General features: G+C 25.2%; 1 protein-coding gene across 2 annotated transcripts in view; it reads left to right on the forward strand.

Annotated features, from left to right (window-relative positions):
- LOC114121905 (carbonic anhydrase-related protein 10) overlaps positions 1-25,980 on the forward strand; it is a 97,043-nt gene that overhangs the window by 45,312 nt on the left and 25,751 nt on the right. For both annotated transcript variants that reach the window (XM_027984412.2, XM_027984411.2), the window contains exons 6-7: positions 13,776-13,871; positions 13,941-14,007. In XM_027984412.2, the coding sequence (XP_027840213.1) occupies positions 13,776-13,871; positions 13,941-14,007 (163 nt within the window). The remainder of the gene's footprint in view (positions 1-13,775; positions 13,872-13,940; positions 14,008-25,980) is intronic.

Consider the following 25,980-nt stretch of genomic DNA (forward strand, 5'->3'; position numbering starts at 1 on the left):
AGTTAATATTATATTATATATATATTAGAATATTTTGAGAATATAAATGTGCTATACTTAAGTAATCTCCTTTCGAGTTTTGGGTAAGATTTGGCATCCCGTGTCTTCATTCCTAATTCTTCTCCTTCTTCTTATTGTTGTTGACTAAATAAAGTTCCAAGATAATTTGATTTTAGATAAATAGCAATATTATGCTTCATTAATGTCAACTAGTCTATATAAATTTGCTTTTATACTAAATGAATAGTATATATATTTTAAGTTGTTAACTTTTGAAAAGTTAACATTTATTTGTTTCATTATTTTAGAAATGTCTATCAATATAATTACAATGATTTTAATTGAGTGAATCCAAGAAATTATATTTATATACAATCTTCTACTAAATCAATTAATACAATATTATTTATTATTCTTCAAATAAAATAGTATAGTTTGTATTACTTCGATATCAAGTTAATTGGTTAAACGAAAAAAAAAAGAAAAAATTGAATGTTTTACCATTTTTACCCTATATTTTACCTCCAATGTTGAACACGATAATTTGTATTTTTCGATAAAAGTCTGCGTAATTTCAAAAGTTCATGAAAGTTGTTTAGTATGAAAAAGTTATTTTACTCCACAAAAAAAAAGGATAAAAGAAAATTCAAATAACGAACGTGTATATATGTAGCTATATATATATATATATATAATTAAAAAAGGACACCGTGTGTTGATAATTTATTAACTCTAGGTATAAAACTTGTCTAGATAAACAAAATATATTGTAGTGTGAATAGGTTTCTACAATTTTCGTTTAAATTGTAATACATTGGGTGCTTATCAAAAGTTGAACATAAAAACAAATTCACCATGCCTTTCGTAATATGTATTACTAAGTAACAAATCAAATAATTATATTTCATAATGTTTAGTAAATTTAATGATTGAGACATTATTAGTACGTTTATTTTCTATATAAAACTTAATCCATATCAATTCATTTGTGTAAATTTGATAACATTTTCCTGAGACTCGATTAAATTTCGTTTTATAAATAATTCATGTTGTGTTGATGTTTTAGAAGTTTTCAGTTTGTAATATTTCAATATGAAAAGCTTTCAATGTATATTTTACCTAAGACACGCATACAATTTACATTATACTTATTATTTATTGTTTAATTTGTACCATTTGGTATTTACAACAAATTTCAATAATTCAGGTGAATGTTGTTTTCTAAACAGGTACCTACTTTGTTCCAAATAGGGAGTTGTTGATTTATAATTTTGTAGTATTTCTAAATTACAAGGATCTGAATACTACGACCATGTAAACTGGAATAGTGCGATGATAAATTGGCTATTGGATTTTAACTTCCTGAATGTAATTTTGTACGGAAATTCGTCAAATGTGCATATAGATCTGTTTACGTACATAATCGTTCAAACGCATTTCTCCCTTCATCGAATATTCCCTTACATTTGAATAATTTTCCAATAGTCGTGCCGGAACTTGTATAAATTCGATTTCTATATGAACGCATTACCACCGTGTGGAATGTTGTTTCCGTAAACCGTAAATCTGAACAATATAAAAGTTATCCGAGAAAACGTATTGTGTAATCCAATGTTCAAAATGACGAGTTTGGTTAAAATAAACATAATATGCTATTTCATCTCATATATACTCAAAATAATAATAATAATTTAATACTATGCCTACTGTACGGTCCATATTTAAACAAAATAGATCGCATTAGCACAATATTGTAAGAAAAAGTACATCAAAATAATATTCAAATTTGTTAGTACTTAAAAAATATATGAATATATTCAAAATACTTATCTAGTTAATATTTAAATGACTGCATTGTCCATTAATGTATTTTTTCCATATCTTATGACAATATTTAGATCATCATAATTTATTCAAACATGTTATCGTTAAAATATGTATTTAAAAATATGTATCTGTATTTAGTGCCTACTATAATAATATTTAAAAAAATAATTTTATCTAATTGGTTTTTAAAACTAATACTTTAAAACTATATGATATTATTTTCATTTTAACATAGTTAAAAACTCAATTAAATAATTTTATAAAGGTTGGTTATGTTTCGTATTTTGTTTATAAAAGAAATGCATTTGTAGAAGTTTAAATGTATTCGTTCGTTTATAAATTATACTTTGTATAGGTATAATGGTTATTGATTAAAAAGATTTCTTGACGTATATTTTAATGAAGTCATAATGATTTTACCAGTTGTCTTTCAATAATAAATCTTAAGTAATATAGCTACGTAAGTTTAAAAAACAGATAATGGTAATCTGTTAGATATGAATGGAAAGCTTCCCTTAGATGGTGAGTAACTATAAAAATACATATGGAAGAACATTTAAATATGTAAGATACACAAACACTGAAATCTTTCATATAATATGAATATAATTCTTGATGATATACCTAGTGACTACGATTTCTAAGTAGTAATTTATTAGAACTCAATTCAAAGTTAAAGAAATATAAACTTAAATAAAAATTATGCCAAGCAAAACTAAATATTTTACTTTTTTTTTTTTTTTGCTGCAGGTAGATATAGTAATCACAATATTTTAACTGCAACGCTAAACATGTGTATCATCGTATAGTTATATACTGTGTGTTTTAGTACCCAAGTACATACCACAATTTTCCTTTGTTTCGTTAACAATTCTGTTAATTGATATTCAATAAATTATAACTCTACCATTATCCTATTGAATATAATTACTATTTACTAAATATAAGTAAATAACTCAATATTTAACCACCATATTAAAATGTAGGGCATAATACGAGGTCTCCGTAATAGTAAATAATTTCAGGTGTTTTGATATAGGTAGTTTATTTATAACATACGATTTATTTTTCAATTGTTCGTCAATCATTATTTGAACGTAATATTGTAATATATAATATATAAACTATGCAGTTATGTAAGTTATTAATAGAAATTAATTTGATAATATCATAGTAAATATCTTAATATATGTATATTATTATATTATATATACATAATATGAAGTAGGGAAAAGTACCTATAGAGTATAGGTAGGTAATGATTTTATTTTATTCTATAGCTTGGAAATTAGTGTATTTCTAATCGATATTTTAAACTACTGTTCAATGAAATTGAATATATAATATTATGAATTCTTGAATACGACTCTAAAAAAAATAGCCGCAAGATTTTTCGACAATATACCACATACCTACAATGTGAGAGTTATTTTTATGGGACAAAGAGTACGGCGCAATTGCATATAAAATGACTAACAGACGTCTCATTATGCATAAAACCATCGTCACTATAATAATATGTGTCTGTTCCATTGAATACGGCATTGTTAGTTATCATTATCACCAAGCAGACAACTACAGACAAACGAAAAACAATTTTCTCATAATGATGGCAATTATTAATATCAAATACCTGTGTATCTAAACGCATAATTTTCATTGTATCTGATTCAGCAAACAAATAACGATATTGCTTCCTTTTTTATAATACAAGCATAAGCGTTTAAAAAATATAATATGTCAAGTTTTTCCTTTATGTTTTTTTTCTTTTACATAAATAAATGTACTTTTATTTGTACATAGTTGGCAAATGAATGTCGTTAGTCGTCTGTCCAAGTTATTTTGGGTTACACGCACAATAATGAAAGTTATTTATATAGGGTGGGTTTATAAAAGGTATAAAACAGCCCAGTCTTTAGTTGTAACAAAGAAAATACAAAAATAAATATATTTTTATATCTGAACGATGAGACACAATAAATTATTATTTAATGTCAATTTTCATTCAATGAGACGTCTATTTTGCAAGTAATATAATATGGAAAATAATGCATTTAGTGTTATTTTAAAAATAAAAAAATAAAAATAAGACACTTATAATAATATTGAATCATTGACAATGTGAATTGGATAAATTATATATATTTTTATAAGTATCCAACTTTTAATATTTATCGTATACAATTTTATTTTTTTTGAACATGTCAATAAACTTTTAATGATCTATTGCTTTGAATAAAAATTAAATTTATAAAAATACTTCGTGAAAAATAAATAATTAAGTTTTAATTATAAAGATTTTTGAAAAAGAAATAAAAATTATAATATACAAAAAAAAAAAATTACAAAATATAGACTATATCTATGGGGTTAAGCCATGCTTTATTTTTACATATAGTTTTTTTAATGTCAATTATTTGTTGAATATATGCGAAAATTAATCACTAATATTATACTATCCAAAATATTTAATTATTGATTATGTTATCAATGATAAATATAATAAGTATATTATTTATAATTGAAATTGGAACAAATATAAATATCATAATATATTGAGCTTCACTCAGAATTGATTTTTCTGTTACTTTAAAATTTAAAATAAACATAATAAATCACCATTTCAAAGTGAGTCGAAGCTCAATATGTATGTATAATATTGTATATTTAACCATTTTAATGTACATTATAATGTATTAATATCTGTTTTTTATTTAGTTATAACTTAATCGATATTGTTTGTATTTCTAATTTCTTAACAAAACAATTATTTCAAAGACATGCTATACCTAACGGCTTACGTAAACTAACACTTATTTGTTTTTATTTTCCGGGCTAGAAAGATTCTATAATATTTTCGACGAGTCTTGTTAATTTTCGTAGTATTAATACTTAGTTTATGATGGTATTGTGTTAATAAAAATATATCTAAAATAAATTAAAAATAATAGTCAGATATATATATATAGATTACACAACCGTCTTGGGTCTTTTTGTCGTTGACGATGCTAATCGATAGAGCTTTATACGTTAATTAATTCGAATCCTTGATAAATCACTCGAAACCACTTTATCACTGTCAGCACTGGCTTATCAGCACTTCGTAAACTTCTAATCGGGTTACCCTTCGTTTCTTCTTCTTATTCTTATATATATATTTTTATAGACCAGTTAAATTGACTTCTTCTATTACCATTAAAAATGGAGGCGATAAAGAATGACGATGGTGTGCATCTAAGAACCATTAAAGTAAACAGAATGCGTATAAAATAATAATAAGAAAAAAAATGCCATTAGCAATAAATCAACTTCGGTGAAAACTCATTTTAATGCGATTTGAAACAAATATAAATTGAATGTAAAATTACACCTTTTTGAGGGACTAAATGTTAACGATCTTTCAATGACAGATTTATCTTGACTGGTCGAAGATGCGCGATGTTGCCGAAATAATTAAACTATTTTAAATACCGTTAAAAAAATGTTACGATAAACGTATTATAAATTATAATATAAAATATAATATTATGTAATTAAAGGTAAAATTTAAATACATATAACAAAATAATAAATTATTAATTCGACGTTAGATGATCAATATTATGTACTAATTATAAAATAAATGCTACTAGTAATCATTTTTATCACAAATATTTAGAGTACAAACAAAATTTAAAATATTCAAATATACTTCATTTTCTGATAAATATTTTGAATCTTTTTCAACTTAATCGGAAATTTGATGAAATACTAAAAATATCTTAGTTTTTATATTAACATAATATTATATAGCACTTGTAATTACATTATAAAAAAATCTCCATCAATCTATGTTCTATAGGAATAGGATCCATCACAGTTGCACTGCTTTTGAAATCCGTTGATTTTTTTGTTATCTTTGTCGTTGCTATTAAAAAATAACTGCACACAATTAAACGTTACAAAGAAAATAGGTATTTTATTATTAAATTTGGTAATTGTAGATAAGTGAATATTGTTCAAATTCAACGTACACTCATCTGTAACGATATTGTCTACACATTGCGCCGGCTAACGGATATAACGCACTAAAAACAATAATAATAGTATAAACTATAAATAATAATTATTAAAATAGGACACTTCATTTGAACGTGTGAGAAAAAAACAATTGTTTAATCAGTGATAATTATATTTTAAATTCTGGACTTTGTTCAAAATCAAAAATCATGTCAATTTTTTTTTTACATCATCGCTGTTAGATTTATTCTTATTTAAGTTATTATATTGTTTACTGATACACTTGATGAGAGTTTTTTTTTGAATAGACTACTAAACCATATACAATAATAAACTTCAAGACGTAGAATATGTCTTGTATACTTACATTTTATTAAAATATCTATCTATTATATTCACTACTTAATTAACTGAGGAAATTGTTCTTATACATAGTATTTACATTGAGTTTAAAGTACCCGTTAAGTTTATAGTGGGATTATAGTGGTATTAGATAATGATTACAATTATAGGTCGATGTGCTGCAGATTAGGGTACACTGAGAATGCAGTGAAGATTGCTAGGATAATGGTTAGGGTCTAATACTTGATAATTTACCAGATAATTATATTTGCTTTACTCTTCAGTCGAGAAAGGTATTTCGTTTTAATTAGCTAATAACCAGATTATTATATAATATATATTAATATTATATTCATATAAATATTTTATAATATAAAATATACACAATTTCGATCTTAATCAAATGGTTGTCAGTTATTTTGATTTTTGACTAAAACATTTAGGGTTTTGAATATTTTATTATTCTGTTTGATTCTGAAAGTTTTATGATTTGTTTTAAATTTTCAATTAAATTTCTATACTTTATTTTTGAAGATTTTCATTTTCATTCATTATTATTATGATTATTGATTTGAAATGTACAACTTAAAAATATAATTTATATAAAATGCAATGATATTATTAATGATTAAATAATTGAAAAAAAATAAAGATTGAATAAACCGACATCTTACCATATGATAGATTAGTGGTTTGATTAACAAATATATATATAAATGTATAAGCTTTTACAGGCCATTGAGGTCTTTTGCTGCCTCTAAAAAATTCTTCCATCTGTTTCTTTTATCTACATCTTCTATATTTGCTGTTTCCTTCACTTGGTTTAGATTTGTGTTTACCCGATCTAACCAGCGCTGGCGTGGTCTTTCTCTGGATCATGTTCTATTAAGCTTTGTGACTAGTACTAGTCTCATCAGACTGTTCTTATCCCTCCATATTATGTTATCAGTTCATTTCAGTCTTTGTGAGACAATACATTTTTCGATATTAGGCCCATTAAAGAGTCTCTCAATATCTACATTTGTTCGCTGTTCATATTGCCCCGTCTCCATGTTGTAAATAGGACCTAAAGACTTTATTTTAAAATGTTATAGTATCCTCGATTTTCCGTGTTTATACTCAATCTTATTTCTTGGTGCATATAATTAATACTATTCAGACTTACCCCTAAATATTTAAAATCATCTTCTTGTATTGTCAGATTTTGTAAAATTCTTGTATTGTCCGCTTATGATCATAAAAATGTAAAGTACTTATAACCTAATACATAATAACTTCATACAACGTTGTTTAGACATTTTACGTTTCACAAAATAAATCATGGTTTAAAATTTTAAATGAACGGTCAATGAACAGGAACTGAATTCTTTTAGTGATTTTTTATATTGTTAACAGTTTTATGAGAATATTATTTCTACATTTTAGGATACTTATTTGATCTGTTTTGCGCACAATATAATATTATAGTATCATTTTTAATGTTTTTTTTATTGGCATCACACAAGTACTTTAGTATATTTGTATTATAAATAATTTTTCAGTTTAAATTTATTAAAATGTAATATATCGTAATCCGACGGCTAGTTATATGTCTATTTTTTTAATTTAAATAAAACCTTGTACTATTCAACGGTATAGTATTTTTTTTTTATCCTCTGATATGGTTTAAAGTATCTATACATATTATGGTAAATTATACATTATAAAAAAATCCTATTCAATTTTATTCGTTAGTATTTTATTTGTTTTTACATTTATATATTGGAATGTGACAAAAAAAAAAGAATTTCTTATATATATATACAAATACTTACCTTTAATAAATATTTTTTTTATTATACTTGTATAATATATAAAATAATTATATATTATTATTATTTTTGCTATTAGTTATATAACTTAAATTTATAAAGAATTAGTTAGAAAAGTAGTAAACACAATAAATAATATTTTTATACTATATTAATATAATATGCAAAGTAGGTAGATAAATAATAATAATTTATAACTAACCATAAAGTTTTTTTTTTTTTAAAGAACAATAATAGTAATAATAATAGTAAAATAAAAAAACATTACAACGTACTTTTAAATTTATTTATTTATTTTTAGTATACGCCATATACTTTTTTGAATGTTACACGATTGGGCACTTTAACCCGATACCTATAAAACACAAAAAAAAAAATCAATATTGTTCGTTGAAATAGTGTTAGATTTATGACTAGATACTAAAATATGTGCGTATATTATATAGGCATTCTACAATTTGTTTTTCTTTATATTCTGTTATGATCTGAGAATCTAGTATACATTTGAATTTTTATGTGTCATGTAAAATTTTTGATTATACAAAATGTTATTCATTAGCTTATATAATATATTATTTATCTTATAGTAAAAACTATCACCAATACTATCAAACGTATTTTAAAGCTATAGTATGTTAAGAAAGTAAATTATTACGAAAGTTCGGGGTTTGCCCGTATCGAAATGTCGCGTAATGCATTGCGTTCGAAGCAAAATTATAATATATTATAAAAACAAAACATGGTGTTCAAACAGGTAGGTAGGTATAAACTACAAGCATTATGATATGAATATGTGCTGTAAGCTAGCAGGGAAATGGTTTTCTTTATTATATAACACTATTGTATAATACATATAAATATTACATTCAATGGTGTAGACAGGATTTTAAATGGGAGGTACTTCACTTTATGTATAGATAGTAAGTTAAATTCGTATAAATTAAGAGTTATTACATAGGAACTTTATTTTGTAATATGAAATATTTAATATTATAATACAAGCAATAAAATAAACTTAGTTAATTATGTCAGAATATATTTGATAGATAAATTGATGAGCTAAGACATAAGTAAAATATATTGACCATTTTTTTTTGAGTTGAATGCAACTCAAATATTGTTTTCTAGAATATTTTTTTACATAATCATAGAACTTTAATTTCAACACTGATTTGTTTTTTTTTTAATTTCGAAATTTTTTTTTAATATCGAAAATTTATTGGAATTGGATACCTAAATTGTTGCTTTAATTTTGTACTGCATCCTTAATTGCTACCTTATTACCGTGTTTTGTGTTGCTTGTCTTGCAAATGCACACTTATGTAATTTTTATAAACAAAATAAACTAATAAAAATGTTTAAAACATCCTCGTCTTTTTAGTTAAAGGATGTGATATTGCCCTATAGCCGCCACTCTTAGTTACATCACTAGGGAGTACATGTATATATTTTATAGAAATTCTAAATTATGTATACATATAAATATATATATATATATATATAACAGAAATCTGATGAAATTTATCGACGTTTTATGAAAATATATTGGGTTTCCATACAATAAATATTTCCATATAGATAAAGATACTTGTAGTGATATTTTGTGATAAAGTAGTCCGTACTATTATTATATTGTTTTATCATCATTTGTCAATGCAAATTTTTAATGTAAGTATTTAATGTCAAATATAAATCTGATTATTGTCACTGGAGCGTCAATACAATATTAGAACCATAATTTTTTTAAATATCATGTTAAATATCATTTTGCACTTGAAAAGTGCAGAGAATACTATAAGATACATGTTTTCAAAATTAAAAATAAATTTAATTTAAGAATACAAATTTTAAAATACTTTATTTGTAGAAATTTTTAATTTTGTACCACTCTATCATACACGTTTATATGTTTATGGTGACATTCGTTGTAAGACAACCTGTATATACTTGATATAATATTACGATATGTATAATACCACGGAAAACGTATATTTAACTAGCACGATCGTTGTCACCGTACATAATGTTATGCAGTGTAGTGTGTTTATCTTTTCGCTTTCGCCCTCCACCACCCGCATCAAACCATCGCCGTTCAAAACGTGCTCATCCCTCCTCTCGCACGGGCGAGACGGTGAATCGTCTCTCGCAAATTCCACCTAGCAAGAATCCGCACGCAAACGTTTACCATGCTGTCAAAAGGCCATAATCCGCTGGGTTTCGATTTCAATCTCGAAATGGAGATGAGCACCGCTACCGCTGCTTGTCGTGTGTAAAACTCCCACAGAGGCGAATCGAATGCTTTTTAAGAAAATAATCCCCCCAAGGAATATACGCACTGGCTCATGTGTGTGTGTGTGTGTGCGTGTGTACGACTGAAATAGGCACTCGGGCGTTAGACGAATGGATTGTAGTGCGGTGTAGTAGAGATGAAAAAAGCCGCAAAAGGCCGACATAGTCGAGAAACGAATGACAGACGGGTGGATGGCAGAACCAATGATATAGGCTGAAGCGGAGAGTTGATTCTTTTCCTCTTCCGTTACCTTGAGTATATATGTGAGTGTGTGTTTGTGTGTCCACCAGCCGTATATAAATATATTATATTATAGTGATTGGATCGACGATAGCTGACGCGAATGGTCGTTGATCGCTGACTTCTGAGTAAAATGCCGGAAGAAAAACACATGATAGCTTATAAGATATTAGTTGAACGAAGTCGGTTGTTTCAAATGCATAAGTAGCGAATAAAATATGTTATTCGATTTTGAATCCACTAACCGTTATGGAACAACCATGTGGTTATTTTTTTTTACTGTGGATGGTATTTAATTTAGTTGTATTGTAGCTTTTTTACAGTTTGTGTATTATATATAAATATACATATTATTATAATCAGAATACATAGTAGGATGTTATTTACCTCTCATTATTATTATAAAGTAGATAATATTCGTGACTAGTAACATTACATTATGTTCAGCTAAACAATTTAAGAAAATTTCGTGTACAATTGTATTTAAATTGTTAATTGTTTTTCGTAATGGCTGTGTGTATTTGTCCAATGGTTGTAACCAACGATAATAATTATAGCCATATTGTATCGCTGATGTAGACGCCACACGTGACATGTGTGAGGTAGTTGACTTTCGTAAGAAATGTCTGAGGTAACAAAAACACGATACTTTAAGAAACTATTAGTTTATACACTGATACAAATATAGGTGGTACTTGTTTTTAAGTAGAAAAATACATTTTGATGTTTCGAAATTAAATTAGATATAATTTTGTAATACATTGTTGTATGCATTTTAATGTTTTCGTTTGCTGTGACTAATCGTTTTGGTCGGTACGTGATTTTTTTTCTATCGAAAGAATTCTATGATATTTAATCTATACTCTATAGTCTAGTAACAGTAGGTAATCTGTTGTTAATAGTTAGTACACCAGTATAATATTAGTTGGAAATTATTAAACTAATGTGACGTAATAATAATATTACCTACGGGGATATATTTTAATAGGTAATTCAATTTGAGGATATTTCATTCTCAGTCACATTAAGATGGATATTATTACTCGTATTCTGTATTTCTATATATATTTTCTTTCTATTTGATTTTTGTAATTTATTTAAGATATAAACAAAATATTTCTCGTACAGTTTTTAGTTGGTTTATGTTTTTAATGTTCTACATACATTTAAGTATTTTGTTTACATTTCTTTTTTTCATCTGATCGATCAGTAGTTTATTCCAAGTACACGAATGCAATTCATATAATTATAGTAATTGTATTAATTGTGAATAATTATTATAAATGTTTATAGTTCTCGTCGACTATCGTCTAAAGTGGTATAGAGTTTTCGCAAGTATTTTAGTGTCTAGAAACGTTTTCGGAAGTAAGACTTTTAAAAATACGCATTTAATGGAAGCAATGAAAAAAGGTATCTAACCTTTTCCAGTCGGGTGAACATTTTCAGTTATTCTTTGACAGCCATTGAACCTAATGGTGCTATAATAGTGCCCTTTGAGTTGAGTACATGTGTTTTCTCAGTCAACGTTAAACACAATTTTCAAAAAAACCTTATTCAACTATAAACTTGTTGTCAAGTGTATTCACATTTGTTCAAAGCATCCAAAAAATAAATTATTGTTTTCTAACCGTTAGCTAATTATTAACTTTAAAATTTAAAAGGATGAAATAATCATTCTTAATTTGTTATAAATTTAATATCTATAGATATGTACGATTTTGGTTGCACGTTTAAATCGTTTAAATGTTTAAATATCTCTATATGGATTACATTTTTGAAAAAAACATGTATATGTATTTATACTATATAGTATATATAATATATATAACATGACATGGAAATAGTTCAAGGATGGATAAGGATAGCATTAAATAATAACAATTTTAGTATTCCGAAAAATACGTATTCACTAGATTTATATGACTATGCAAATGCTACTGAATCATTGTTTAGTCCTCTTGAATTTAAAATAGATTCGAAATACAAACGACAGTTTAGTAACGAAAAAAAAGTACTATTTGAACATTGTGTCATATAACAATATCGATTTACTCTGAGTAAATAATATGTACCCACAATTTTGTTTACTGCCCTCATAAAATATTATAGTGATTATAATACAATTTCAAACAAATTTCGACCAATTATATGCAATTTCAAAATATTATTTCTATGAATCGTTATAATTTAAGAAACCATAACGGCGTAATAATTAAATCGTTTTTTAAGAAACTATACAATGATATAGAACAAACAATGAAAATATGATAAATATTAAAATAACTACAATTTTCTACAAATACCTGTGGTAATCGAGTATAACATATATGAACACAATAATTGTAATATAACCCATTATTTATTCCAATGTTATTCTTCATAATATTGTGCACTTAGTGAATTTTAGTAAATTATTTAAAATAGTTATTATTATTGTAACAATTACCTAATGAATACAATAATGGTTTCAACTACTTATTTTAAATTCTTCGTAAATATATAGTTTCATAAAAAATAAGCCCCATAAATTGTGTTATTAAAGTAACATAACATAATAGTTATATATTAATTATTGATATTACCCACATAATACAAATAATATATATTTATAATATTTATAAAAACTATTATATCGTAATATTAAAATGCAGTTATGTTTATTATATAATTGTTTTTGATTTCAATTATAATCAGTGTTAGCTGTACAAAAATATTAAAATTATTAATTTCATTTAAAATATGGATGCTGAGATCACAATACGTGATATACATATTGTAATACATATACATATATGTAATTAATATATTAGCTTAATATTTGTCATTTTATATGGTATAATAACGACGATAGATTTTATATTTTATATATAGTAGTTTCCACTGAACATATTTTCTCTATGACTGTAAGTTTGGTGAAAATAATATTTTTATTTCAGGATTAATAAAAAAAATGTAATAACAATAAACGGAATTCGGTAGTACCTACTCGCTACCTTGTTAAAGGACCATTAAAATATTCCTCGTAGGCATATTTTCTTTTATCTTTTTGATTTATCCGTTGGAAACAATTAAAATGATGAGAATCTTTCAATGTATTTTACTACATTTTATTACATTTACACAAATTATATTCTTATATCGAACCGTTTAGTTTTAAATTTTATATGCAACGATTATAGTCGTTAACTAGATATATGTTTAATTATATAATTGTTGTTAACTATGTGTTGTCATAACTAAACACTAAACATCGTTTTGATTTTTAGATTCAACTTTATGGTTACAATACTGATCTTTATTCAAATATGTCCGAAGCCCAAATGAAATCTCAAGGCATTGTGGGTGTATCACTTATGGTTCAAGTGAGTAATAAAAGACGTCATGTTACTTTACAATTGTACGTATTCTTAATTATATTTTTAATCTTTTAGATTGGACAAACAACGAATTCAGAATTTCAAATGGTTACCAATGAGTTCAGTAAACTTTTATATAAAGGTAAGTAAGTTAATATTAATATATTATATTTAGTATGTTTACTTCCATGACCACTATGATAATGATAAATATTTTAAAATCGTTTGTTAACATATTATAATGTTTTCAATAATTATTTAAAATTAAAATCAATTGATATCGATAATCTGTGTAATAGGCATTTTTTTTATTAAACTAAGCCATTCCTATTAAGTCAATATGACAAAATAATGAACTAAATAATTATTATTTACGAAATATTAATTCGGAACACCAAATTAATTAAGTAACTGACTTGAACAATTTAAATCATTAAATAGGTATCGTTGAATCATGCAAACAATAATACATTAAAAACGTGAGCAACAGACATTAATAGGTACTATTTTAAAAACTTGACGTCTTATTGTTTTTTTATAACTGTTATTATTGTCTAGATAAATAATATTTGTGACATTGCCGTACGTACTTTTATAGCATTAAAATACGGATTAGTTGAATTCGATATTGTAAGTACACAGTACCTAAATATTAATTAACTATATTGACTATATTGTATGATGAAGGTTTTAAAAAATGGACATTAAAATTATAAAATTGGAATTTTCAGCGTATTTTGTTTCTTTGTTATTTTTTCTTATTCATAATTTTGTACAAGCTGATTTTGTAGGAGTTAAGCAGAGAAATACAGAATTACAACGTCCCTTATTTCAAGTACAGCTCTAAAATCACTTTACAGTCACTTAACGATTTCAGCATTAATACGAACGTGCTTTTGTCGTGTCACGTGTGTGAAAAACAATGACAACAAACTACGTGGTGCTAAGTCATTTAAAAACTTTATTTTCGTCTTGAATTTTACTTTAGGCACACATATATACGTACATTAATTTTTCATATTTTTGTACACTTTGTATATGTGTATTTTATTCCCTGATACGTAAAAAAAATATTTAATGTGATATTGTTAGATGACTATAATCTATAATATATTAAAAATTTCTCAACAAAAAGTTGGTAAACAGTCGATAAAATAAAAATATGTTCTATAAATAAACACTTTATAAAATTCAGATAATATATTTTATTTCAATTGAGTTACTAATGGAAATAATCGTACTACTAACGTGAAATTGCTATAGTATTGCATTCAATTTTATGGTTTATTACTTAAAAAATTAGTTCCTTCAAACATTACTATACTTTTCTTCTTTTTTTCGTATAGTTTTCACAGTTGTTTGGAAACATTCATGCTTAGTGAGAGAATTTTAGTTTCATAATAAAAAATCAATTTAAAATAGTGCAATTAAAATAAAGTTTTTTGTTATAATAAAATATTATGAACCAATATTTAAACATTTCTCGGAAATATTAACAAAACGAATTTGTTTCTTTAAACTCTATTCATTCTACTACTTCTTTTTTTATGAAAATATATGAACGAATTCGTTTTAAATATTTATTTATTTCATGAATTCCAAACATTTTACTATACTCAAGTTTAAATTCGTCGAAGTAGTTATATATACAAGAAATTCGTTTTGACTACAGTATGCCGTAATGAAATATTTGACGTTTTAGACTTTCGACAACCTGAAACTTGTGTGTCACTATGAGAACTTTTATTTTCAATAATTATTATATACTTATCTGTGTCAACACTATAGTTGTATATAATATTTTTATTTGGATTTATATAATTGGTTGTATTAGTTTTATCCGTTTTATAAATATTTATAAGGAGAAGTATTTATATTAACTTTACAGACATAATTTATACTGTATTTTAATAATCTTCTGTAAAAAATCAATATAAATAAATTTAATGTCCAGAATAAACTATAAATTATAAATAATACATAGGCAATTTAGACCACAATGTGCCAACAAAATTGAAATAAATAATGATTTTTATTACAAAAAAAAAAAAAATTCCAATTTACATAATAAAATAAAACAAAGTTTAAGTTACAGTACATAGTATTGACTATAATAAAAATTACACTTAATAATAATTTAATACAAATAAAAAAGAAAATAAATTTTTAATTATTATATAAACTCTATCTAAAAAATAAAATCTAGTCCATGATCACGTTTTATTAAACAAAATAACATTGAAATTAATATATGCATTTGATTTTAAACACATATTATTGTGTAACAGTTTTGATTTTATTTTATATAATATTAACTGTTATACATAATATGATAAATATAATATTATTAATCCGTTCGAATTAAAACTATTGCAATATTTTTTGTCTTTAAAGCTTTTAAAAAAAATATGCAATATATTATACTGTTGTGGTCCCCATTTAAGTACAATATATTCATTGCACAGTGAAAACAACACTCTCTTCCTCCGGTCGAAAAAGTAACGGATCAAAGGTCTGGAACAAAATATATATTATAATATTATATGCCGTATGAACAAATGACAATTTATCGTATACATTATAATAGCCAACATGACAGAACGCAATTTATTTCTATATTAATAGTTGAATATGTCAACGTACATAATACGGTTCCGTGTATAATATAATATACCGATAAACCGATGTCCTCGATTAATGTAGTTTTAGATATTTATCCAAAATTTAAATTTAAATAATATAGTGCATTCGTGCAATACCTAGAAAACCATTGTTCAAGCTTATAATAATAATAATATACTAACGTTTCAATAACCGATCATAAACTCACAAATAATAACAATAATATAGTATCGTATGGAAAAAAAATACCTAGTGAAAATAAACGTAAATATACTATATATGTAATACTATTGTAACTACTACTGTTTTATTTTCACCTCACATAACCAGGTTCGTCGAATATGTAAAAATAAAGACGTATTTATGTTTTGGATGTTAAATGGTCGCTATGTATTATATAAGTGTGGCGGTGTTTTAAAACGTTATAGGTCCTTATAAAATTAATGATGTTTAATTATCTGTTACGCAATAGTAGACCCAAGTATAACATCGTTTGAAGTGTGCTCTGCTCTGCACTATGACTCATTTGAGTTGTTGATTCGAACTCGAAATTAACCAAATTTATTCGATTAGAACAATAATTATTAATAATAATGATAACAATAACTGACCTGTTATAGGTTTTAAAATATATATTACTCACTGCTATATTATGCCATTTTTATTTATGTGTAAACCATACGCATGATATATACGATGGTTTTTTATACATAATCACTCCTATTTTTTCCCTCTAATGATGGATTTATTTAAACTCTGTTTTTTTTGTAATTTTTATTTTTTAAGTATTCTTAAGAGTTTAATACCATATTTTAAAATACTTAAACTGTTATGACATTTATAACTATACAATTTTAATACAAACAACATTACCCCATTTTCATTAAGTCGTTAAGTTGATGAATTATTTAAAGATAGCTTTACATAAAAATTATAATTCAAACTATTCATTTTTGAATTATTAAACTTGATTTGCCTAGAAGAATATTTGATGATGATAGGTTCAAATATTTGAGACAAATAGTAATTTGAAAATTAAATTAATTAATATTGATGTTTTATTAGTTTTGTAATTTTTCATGTTGCAATTTCTAAAAATAGTTTAATTAGTATTATATAATAATATTTAGCACAAATAATCAAAGAATTTAGAACTATTCATTTAAAATTCAATTTATATGCATCGACATTTTCACAAATAATATTATTGTCTTATGCTTTAAGAATAAAATAATTAGGTTTTAATTAATAAACATGTATTTGTATCATAATAGAAAAATAACTAATAAAATCAATACAATTAACTTGTTGCTTAAAATATTGTCTGTCTTTAACTATATACATAAAAATTTCAAAAAATCAGAATTTAGAAAAATCATAATAGTGTATAGGATAAAAGTAGGTGATAAGAATGATTGTCAATTACTCCGTAATAAATATAGATATAATGCCGAGGTAAATAAACTGTACTTTTTAGTTTTTAGTACTTGGTAGTAGATACATCTAAGGTTTAAAAAATAAAATAAAATAAAAAATCAAATACGGGAGACATTAAACGAAGAATTATTTATAAACACATAATATATTATATTTAATGCTTATAAAAAAAGAAAAAAATGTGTTTGACAGTACGTGTGCGTATTACGTAATAATATATAAGTGTACACAATATACATTTATATATTTTGTCTTTAAAGAGTAGACAAGAAATTTTTTATTTAAAAATGAAATGCTATTAAAGTTACATATTACCATATTCAGTAGTTTAATCATATTTTAACCATTGTTATATTAAAATAATATATAGTAAATATTAATTAAATATTAATAACGAAAATGTTTACTAGGTTAGGTTGGTTAGGTATAATATAATAAAATAATCTAAAAATACTTATTATTTAAAATTACAAATTGTCAAGTACGTTTAAATGTAGTAACCAATTTAGTAATTAAGTAAACAGTAGCGTTAAATGTGGTTATAAATAAGCTGATCGGTCAATGCAAGTTGTATGAGTTGTAAATAATTAATATAGCTACAATAATATTTAAAATGGTTTTATTTTCCTTATACTGTTATTTATTAATAAACAACAGCATTTTATTTTAATTACGACAATAAAACAAAAAGTTTCTACAAACACTATAAACTTCAAACAGAAAAATAATTATAAATAATTTATATTTTCTTAAAACTATAGTTAAATTAATTAAAATTACGATCAGTGTTTTAGAATTACATATTATTATATTCTTAGTACCTATAATTTACTTTTATGAGGCTAAAATCGTTACTTTAGAACGTTGTAGTATACATGAATTACAAAAAAAAATGTCAAATGCTGTTAATTAGGAACAACATGAAATGTGTTGTGTGTAGTAAAAGGTGCCGATAATATGTACCTAGATATTTTATACTGAAAAAGGTAATTTTTTGCTTGAATTTTACTCATTTTTAATTCAATGTTAAAAGTTACTGATATGTATATACAATCAGTATACATAACTGATATTACTGTTGTCTTAAATTTGTCCATGATACATCGTTTTACCGTAATGAAAACGATTAAAATAATATCATGTAGAATTTACAGTGATTTAAAACCGTTCAAGTCAAAACCTGGTTGCGTTTTCGTGGTCTTGGGAAAAACGACTAGATCGCGTGAATATTCAGCAATAATAATCATACTATGTAATTATCGTTCAAAAATCTAATCGCTCCGACAACTGCTCAGTGCTCGTCCCCAATGATCGTTAAACTCGACTATGGCCGTTGGTATGTACAACAAAGCTTACAAATGCAATACAGAGGGTATTTTATCAAGCATTTTAATTTCCGATTTATCTTTTAACTATAATATGCATTTATTACAGTGATGATTTGTTTTAAATTAATAATACTAAGAGAAATTTATTTCAATACTTCGATTTTTATGTTAATGTTTTATGATGAAAAAAATTTCCTTTTTAAAAATGAGAATCTTAGTTTATTAGATTCTGGGCAATGCAATGGTTGTATTGATTTTACGATGATATATTATTTTTATATTTTTATTATCTGTATAATAAAATTGCATTAGAAATATATGTTAACAATTGGATGATTTATCAATGAACTATAATAATTTAACGCAACCATTACAATAACACATAACATCTTATATAAAACAGAATCACTTCTTCACTGTTATAACTGTTATTATTCTTGAAAATAATTTGTTGAAATTTGACTTATAAAATAAAAATACTAAAAACGTATACCTGCATATTAATTTTAAGTGATAAGAGGGTAATATATAAAAAAAAAAAAATAAAGGATATAATCAAAATTTGTTTGAAAATATGGTATATAATATACAAACTTAAATACCAAGATTATAATAATTTGAATAAACGAATGATTAAATAAATAAAATGAATGTAAACTTGACGATTGAATCATTCTGTATATATGAGTAATAGTGCACAGTGCAATATCATCATATTGTTTTGTGCGTGTGCAATATATTATTACTAAAATGCGCGTACGGGCAAATGTTTACGCGTGCGACTTCATTGTGTACTGTTATTGCTGTGTAATTACCGTGTCGAAAACGTAAGCGTCCGTCAAATTATTCGCGTGCAAAAGTAATCATTATCATGGCGAAGACTACTATACCTTCACTGTATTATATAGTGGAAGGTTTAATAATAATGATAATAACAATATCGTCATACGTATAATAATATAATATTATCGTATTATAATGAATTCAATGTATGATTTATTTTATTTTCCAAGATGAAGCGTATGTGGTGCAAGACGACCATTTCGTTTCTCGTATGATATACTATTATATTGATCGATTCTCGTAGAATATGTTGATTATTTTTAAGTAAAATTATAAAACCGTATAATAGACGTTTATATTACAAGATAAATAATAATATAATACCGTGCGTACCACCATAATAATAATATATATTATATACATATAAAACATAATAATATTATATTATATAGTTATTACAATATTGTGGTAGGCCATTGAACAAGTTTGGTATATCGGTTTGCTATTTTTATTACGGGTTCAAGTGGCTTTGTTGAAAATGAATACATTTTTTTCTCTCGTATAATATTTCATACGGTCGGTCAGAAAGGTATATAAAAAAAAACATTTATTTTATATTTATAATAATCATCATTCCGATTAAAGCTTACTAGAACTTCAAACCGACCAGTGTTTAAATAATATATTTAATACATGCAAGTTCCGTGTAATACTTATATAAAATATAATATATTATTCTCAGAACCAGAAAAAAAAACTTGGATTCCGGCGTATCATAATAAATACTGTTTATATTATTACAGGTATATATTATTTAATTAAACATGGTACCTATATAAAATGTTTATTGTGAGTGTTGATATACAGTTTTGTACTTAAAATTGGTCATGAAAATAGTTTTTGTTTACTTTTGAACTATGTGTAGCTTAGATTGGTTGAATGCGCTCGTATTATTATATATAATCAAGTAAATATGAATATAGGTGGGAATATTATGAATAATAATGATATTATACTATAATTTATAATACTATTAAGATATGTGTCGAAAAAATAAACACGCGACAGTGCTGTAGCTAAAATGCCTATTCAGAGCGCCGCGCTGTGTGGTCATAAAAATAAATATTATATAATATTGGAATGCAAAACATATTATTATTATTAATGATAATTATAGTTCAATTAATAGATGAATTCTTCACGCAATTCTAAAAAACTACATATTCAGCACATAACATTCATTTATTGCAAAAAAAAAAAAACAATTTATAGATTGTGAAATATATTTATATGATACAAAATATAATATTAATAATACTTACGAAAAATGGACCAATGTTGGCAATACTAAGTTGGTTTTCATGGTTATCCATAATCATATTTGTATGATTTTTAACTGAAACATATGAAAATGACTACGTAAATAGATTTTAGTTAGTTTAAAAGATGTTTTGAATATCATTTGTATGTAGATTGTTAATGTTTCGTCTCACGAAATGTTAATGGAAATATTAATAATACTAAAATAATTACGAAATTGTCTGATGCATTCTATACTTAAAAAATGTTCTCGTTTATCTACAGTGTTTACACCACTTAATGTTGTATAAAAATTTGTATGATGTTTCAAACATAGAATTTCATTGTAATATAAAATATATATTCTATTATTACGTAAGGATAAAATGTGATTTAAAGCTTTAGTCGTACTTTACTCCATTTGGAACATATGATTATAGGTATATTACTATTTTATATAATATAAGACCCGATTATCCTTAGATTTAAAACTTTTATTTTTAAACTGTGTCCCGTGGACATTTATAAACGGTATAGTAGCAATACAAATGATATTAACTGTTTTGCAATGGTATGAATGCAGTGTGCGTGGTTAGGTCGGTAGGATTCCAATAATGAACAACAATAATAGAGTCTACGTTTATTCGATGAATTTCGAGAAAATTACAATGAAGGGATGGACAATTGACGAAAATCTCGTTAGTGGCTATAGATACTGATAACGGTAGATGCCTTTGAGAGACGATTTTCATATTATGTAATAGTTTATGTAATACAGTACGTGCATGTGATTATCATACTACCACAAAAGATGAAGCTTCTTCCTATGTGGATGGTAATAATATTTAGAACAATGTAATATATTAGGTCCTTAACAATTTTAAACCAAAAAAATATCACACCGATCGTTGGCCCGCAGAGCACAATTCTCGCTTGTATTTTCGTGCGTTCTATTGTTTTATATATATTTACTATATTATTGGCCAACCGTGCGTGCGAGGTCCCTATTGTGCGTGGAGCACTTATACAAAATGTCGATTTGGAAAACGAAAAGACAAATCCAAAACATGGCCTTACATACACACACAATCACACAACCTAATATAATATACACACACAAATATATATATATATACTAAATAGGCAGGGGCAAGATTGTGCTGACATAAATGGAAGAGAAGGTGAAGAGGTGTGTGTTGGATAAAACATCTTTACGAACAACAGAAATTTATTTGATCAGATTTTACCCGATGGCTACCCACCCACCAACCTGGCCGTGACCGTGCCATTGTTTATGTCGACGCCACCACTGCGCTGTTATATAATAATATATTTGCTGAGTCTGTGCGTAAAGTGTATTTTAAAACACTATACCTATAGCATTCTGCTACTGATGTTATGGTATAGCCACAATGTCTAAAACACGTTTTCCGATAGAGTGTTATTTAAAAACACACTCTATAAAGCACGTTTTAAAACCTTCAGGCATTTATCTAATACTATATATCAGTAAACAATAATCTTGGTCAATTAAAAATGGCGTCTTTTGTTTTTTAAACTTTTTTTTTTATTATCTTAAACTGTTACCTACTCACCGCTGCTACGTGTAAAATATATAAAAACAATTAATCAAGATGGAAAATATAATCTGGTTAGGGTTCTTGAAGAATTATCAAAGTAATCTCTTTTTGGATTTTGACAACGGTATTTTTTTCTTTAGAAATGACTAGTTATCAATCTAAATATCACTAATAGTTGGTTCCTTGATCCTGCTGCCCATTAATGATTTTATCTCCTACCTTATATATATATATTGTGCCTAATTGTATAGATTGTATACTTCATATCGTGTAAATAATAAATAAATAGTAAATAAAAAACTGCACTTTGATATAAAAATACGAAAAAGCAGATAAAAATATATTTTAAGTACAAAGAAATAAAAGTGTTAGTAATGTATTAAGTTGATATGAGCTATGTAAGAAAACTTTTTTTTTAAGAAAACATCGCTATAATATTTAATTATATTGACTTTATAGAACTAGATAATACATTATTTTTACATACATTTATAATATAGCATCGATACTTTTAACTGTTATTCGTTGCATTTATTTATATTAAAAATATCATAATATAGCAAATTCATTTTATTTAAAAAAAAAAAAAGAAAAGAATTTGATTTTTTAAATTTTTTGTAGCTATTTTTGTTCAAGAAAACTGTTGTGATATATTCTCGAAAAATCTGTCAAAAGTTTTAACATTATTATTGTAACGATCGCCATATTGTCATGTCAAATTTTCACTTAACCACACGTTTCTTCCCGATAAAATAAGATATTGTTATTACGACTCGCTGTCACGAGGCTTTCCGTTAATATCGAACGTTATAAAAAAAATGGGGTTGGATTTTTTATATATTAATTTAAGAAACGAGGGAGTATATTTTTATTTTTTTTATTTTTTTAGAACTAAGGTATAGATGTCTGCAAGAGAAATCTAATTTTTTTTCTAAAACAATAACATTAATATACAAGGTACTTCTTAATAATACCAGTAATAAAATAAAATGATAATAATGTAAAAAAAAGTTTTGAAGATAAAACTCAACATTTGCAAACCATAACAATATTAGACAACAATACACAAGTCATTATCGTGGGTGCGAGGAATGCAAGGGTTAATGACCGTGGAAAGAGCAGAAATAATTAAAATCCAAACCAACAACAAACCCTATATAGCCAACCGTTTTGTCCAAATTATGTATACCATGTTATTATTGTTATAACAAAGCTCTTCTAATGACACACGCGAATCAACAAGAATAAACAATACGATCGTTAATTTAAAAGCTATTATAGCGAAATTTAACAGTTTGTACATCAAGCCGGGATAGCGAGATTTCATTATATCGTTTTACTCATAATCGGCAATCGCATAAATAATAATGGCGTTTGAACTTTTCATTTTCGTTTGTTGCCATTGTAGTTTTGTCATACTATTATTATAATTATAGATAAATATATTGTTACCACTGTCGTAGGTAAATCATTCTCAAATTTATGGATTTAATAACAATCGAACCTTTGAAACAAATATTTTTATCAGTAGTGTACAGTCTAATATAATTATTTACTAACAATGCACTTTTTTTAGTTGACTTGAACACTACCAAAGCAATTGGTTACCTATATCACTTATAAACTATATCATAATAGCAAAATCCATGATAATATATTATTTATTAACGGAGCTATTAATATTTTATGCACTGCCATCTCAAATTTATTTTTTAATACTGTTAAAGTTAGTAATTTTTATTAAATTCTTATTTTTTAATTATTAAAATTAATATTTTAATATATACATTATATATCTACAAATCACAGACTTTTACTTAATAAATCGACAATATTTGTTTTCGACGGACGTTACAGTATAAACTCGGGGATACGTCATGTCGATTTAAAGCTTCATTATTGTTGTTACTGTGGAAACAGTCAATTCGTCACTTAATACTATATGCACAAGGTTTATGATCTCGTCTTTCTCTCTCCATTTGTTCTATTCGTGAATTATCCATTCCATTGTTATAACATATTATATATTGTTTTAGGTACTTGTATTTCGTAAACTTATTTGACTACCACAGAAGTGTTTTCTTTTTTTTTAATTTTGGCTAATAAAACATGCATAAATAAAAATGTTAATCGTTATCTCGAAAACAATAATCACAGGAAACAAGAATGATTTCCCAATTTTTACATATCACCTGACAGCGAGATTTTTGAACATTGATTTAGCGGTAGTTTAAAATCTTATGTTCATTAAGTAAAACCGCTGCACCATGTTAAATGCACTTATATAATAATAATAATATAACGTCGTATCTAGCTTTTCGTTCGATGTGTATTTTAACGTTTATTAGACGATACGAAACATTAAGTACATAAAATATAATATTATATTGTTGATGATGCGACAGAACACGCCGCAGTGCAGTGTACAGTAGCGATGGTGCATGGTGAGGGAATTGGCAAAAGGGAGTAAAAGTTTACAGCCATAACGAGGGATGACAATTATTATATTATTATATTACGGTATAATATAGCCACGATTGATTAACTGCAAACTTTGTCATTTGTAAATCGAGATCATTTGTGAGAATCGTGGGTTCTTTTATTCACTACTTTTAAGGTACCTACTTACGTGAATTTTACATTATTGTATTTTACTATATCTAATATTATTACATTTGTTTGTTCAACAAACAATTTATTGAAACTATCGTTATTATGTAACTAAGATTATTTATTGTATAGTTGCACAACTACAGTGAGTAATGATTTCATTCACGTAAATTAATTTTATCAATTGACTTTTTTGTAATATTATTGTCTAAAATATTTATAAACTAAATTTAAAATGACCTTTCTTATTGTACGATACGAGTATGTTATAAAATGTCAATAGCAATAACAGTTTTTTTTTTTTTTTAATTGATAATAAGTTGATTTTTGAATAATTATACAATAATCTTTTTTACAATTATTTAAGATAAACACAAGGAAAGAAATAATTTTGAAAAATACAAAAAGTAATCAAATATAATTAAATATATTTATAATTATCAAAATAATCATATA

The sequence above is a fragment of the Aphis gossypii genome, chromosome 2 (assembly GCF_020184175.1).
Source record: "Aphis gossypii isolate Hap1 chromosome 2, ASM2018417v2, whole genome shotgun sequence".
Classification (NCBI taxonomy): domain Eukaryota; kingdom Metazoa; phylum Arthropoda; class Insecta; order Hemiptera; family Aphididae; genus Aphis; species Aphis gossypii.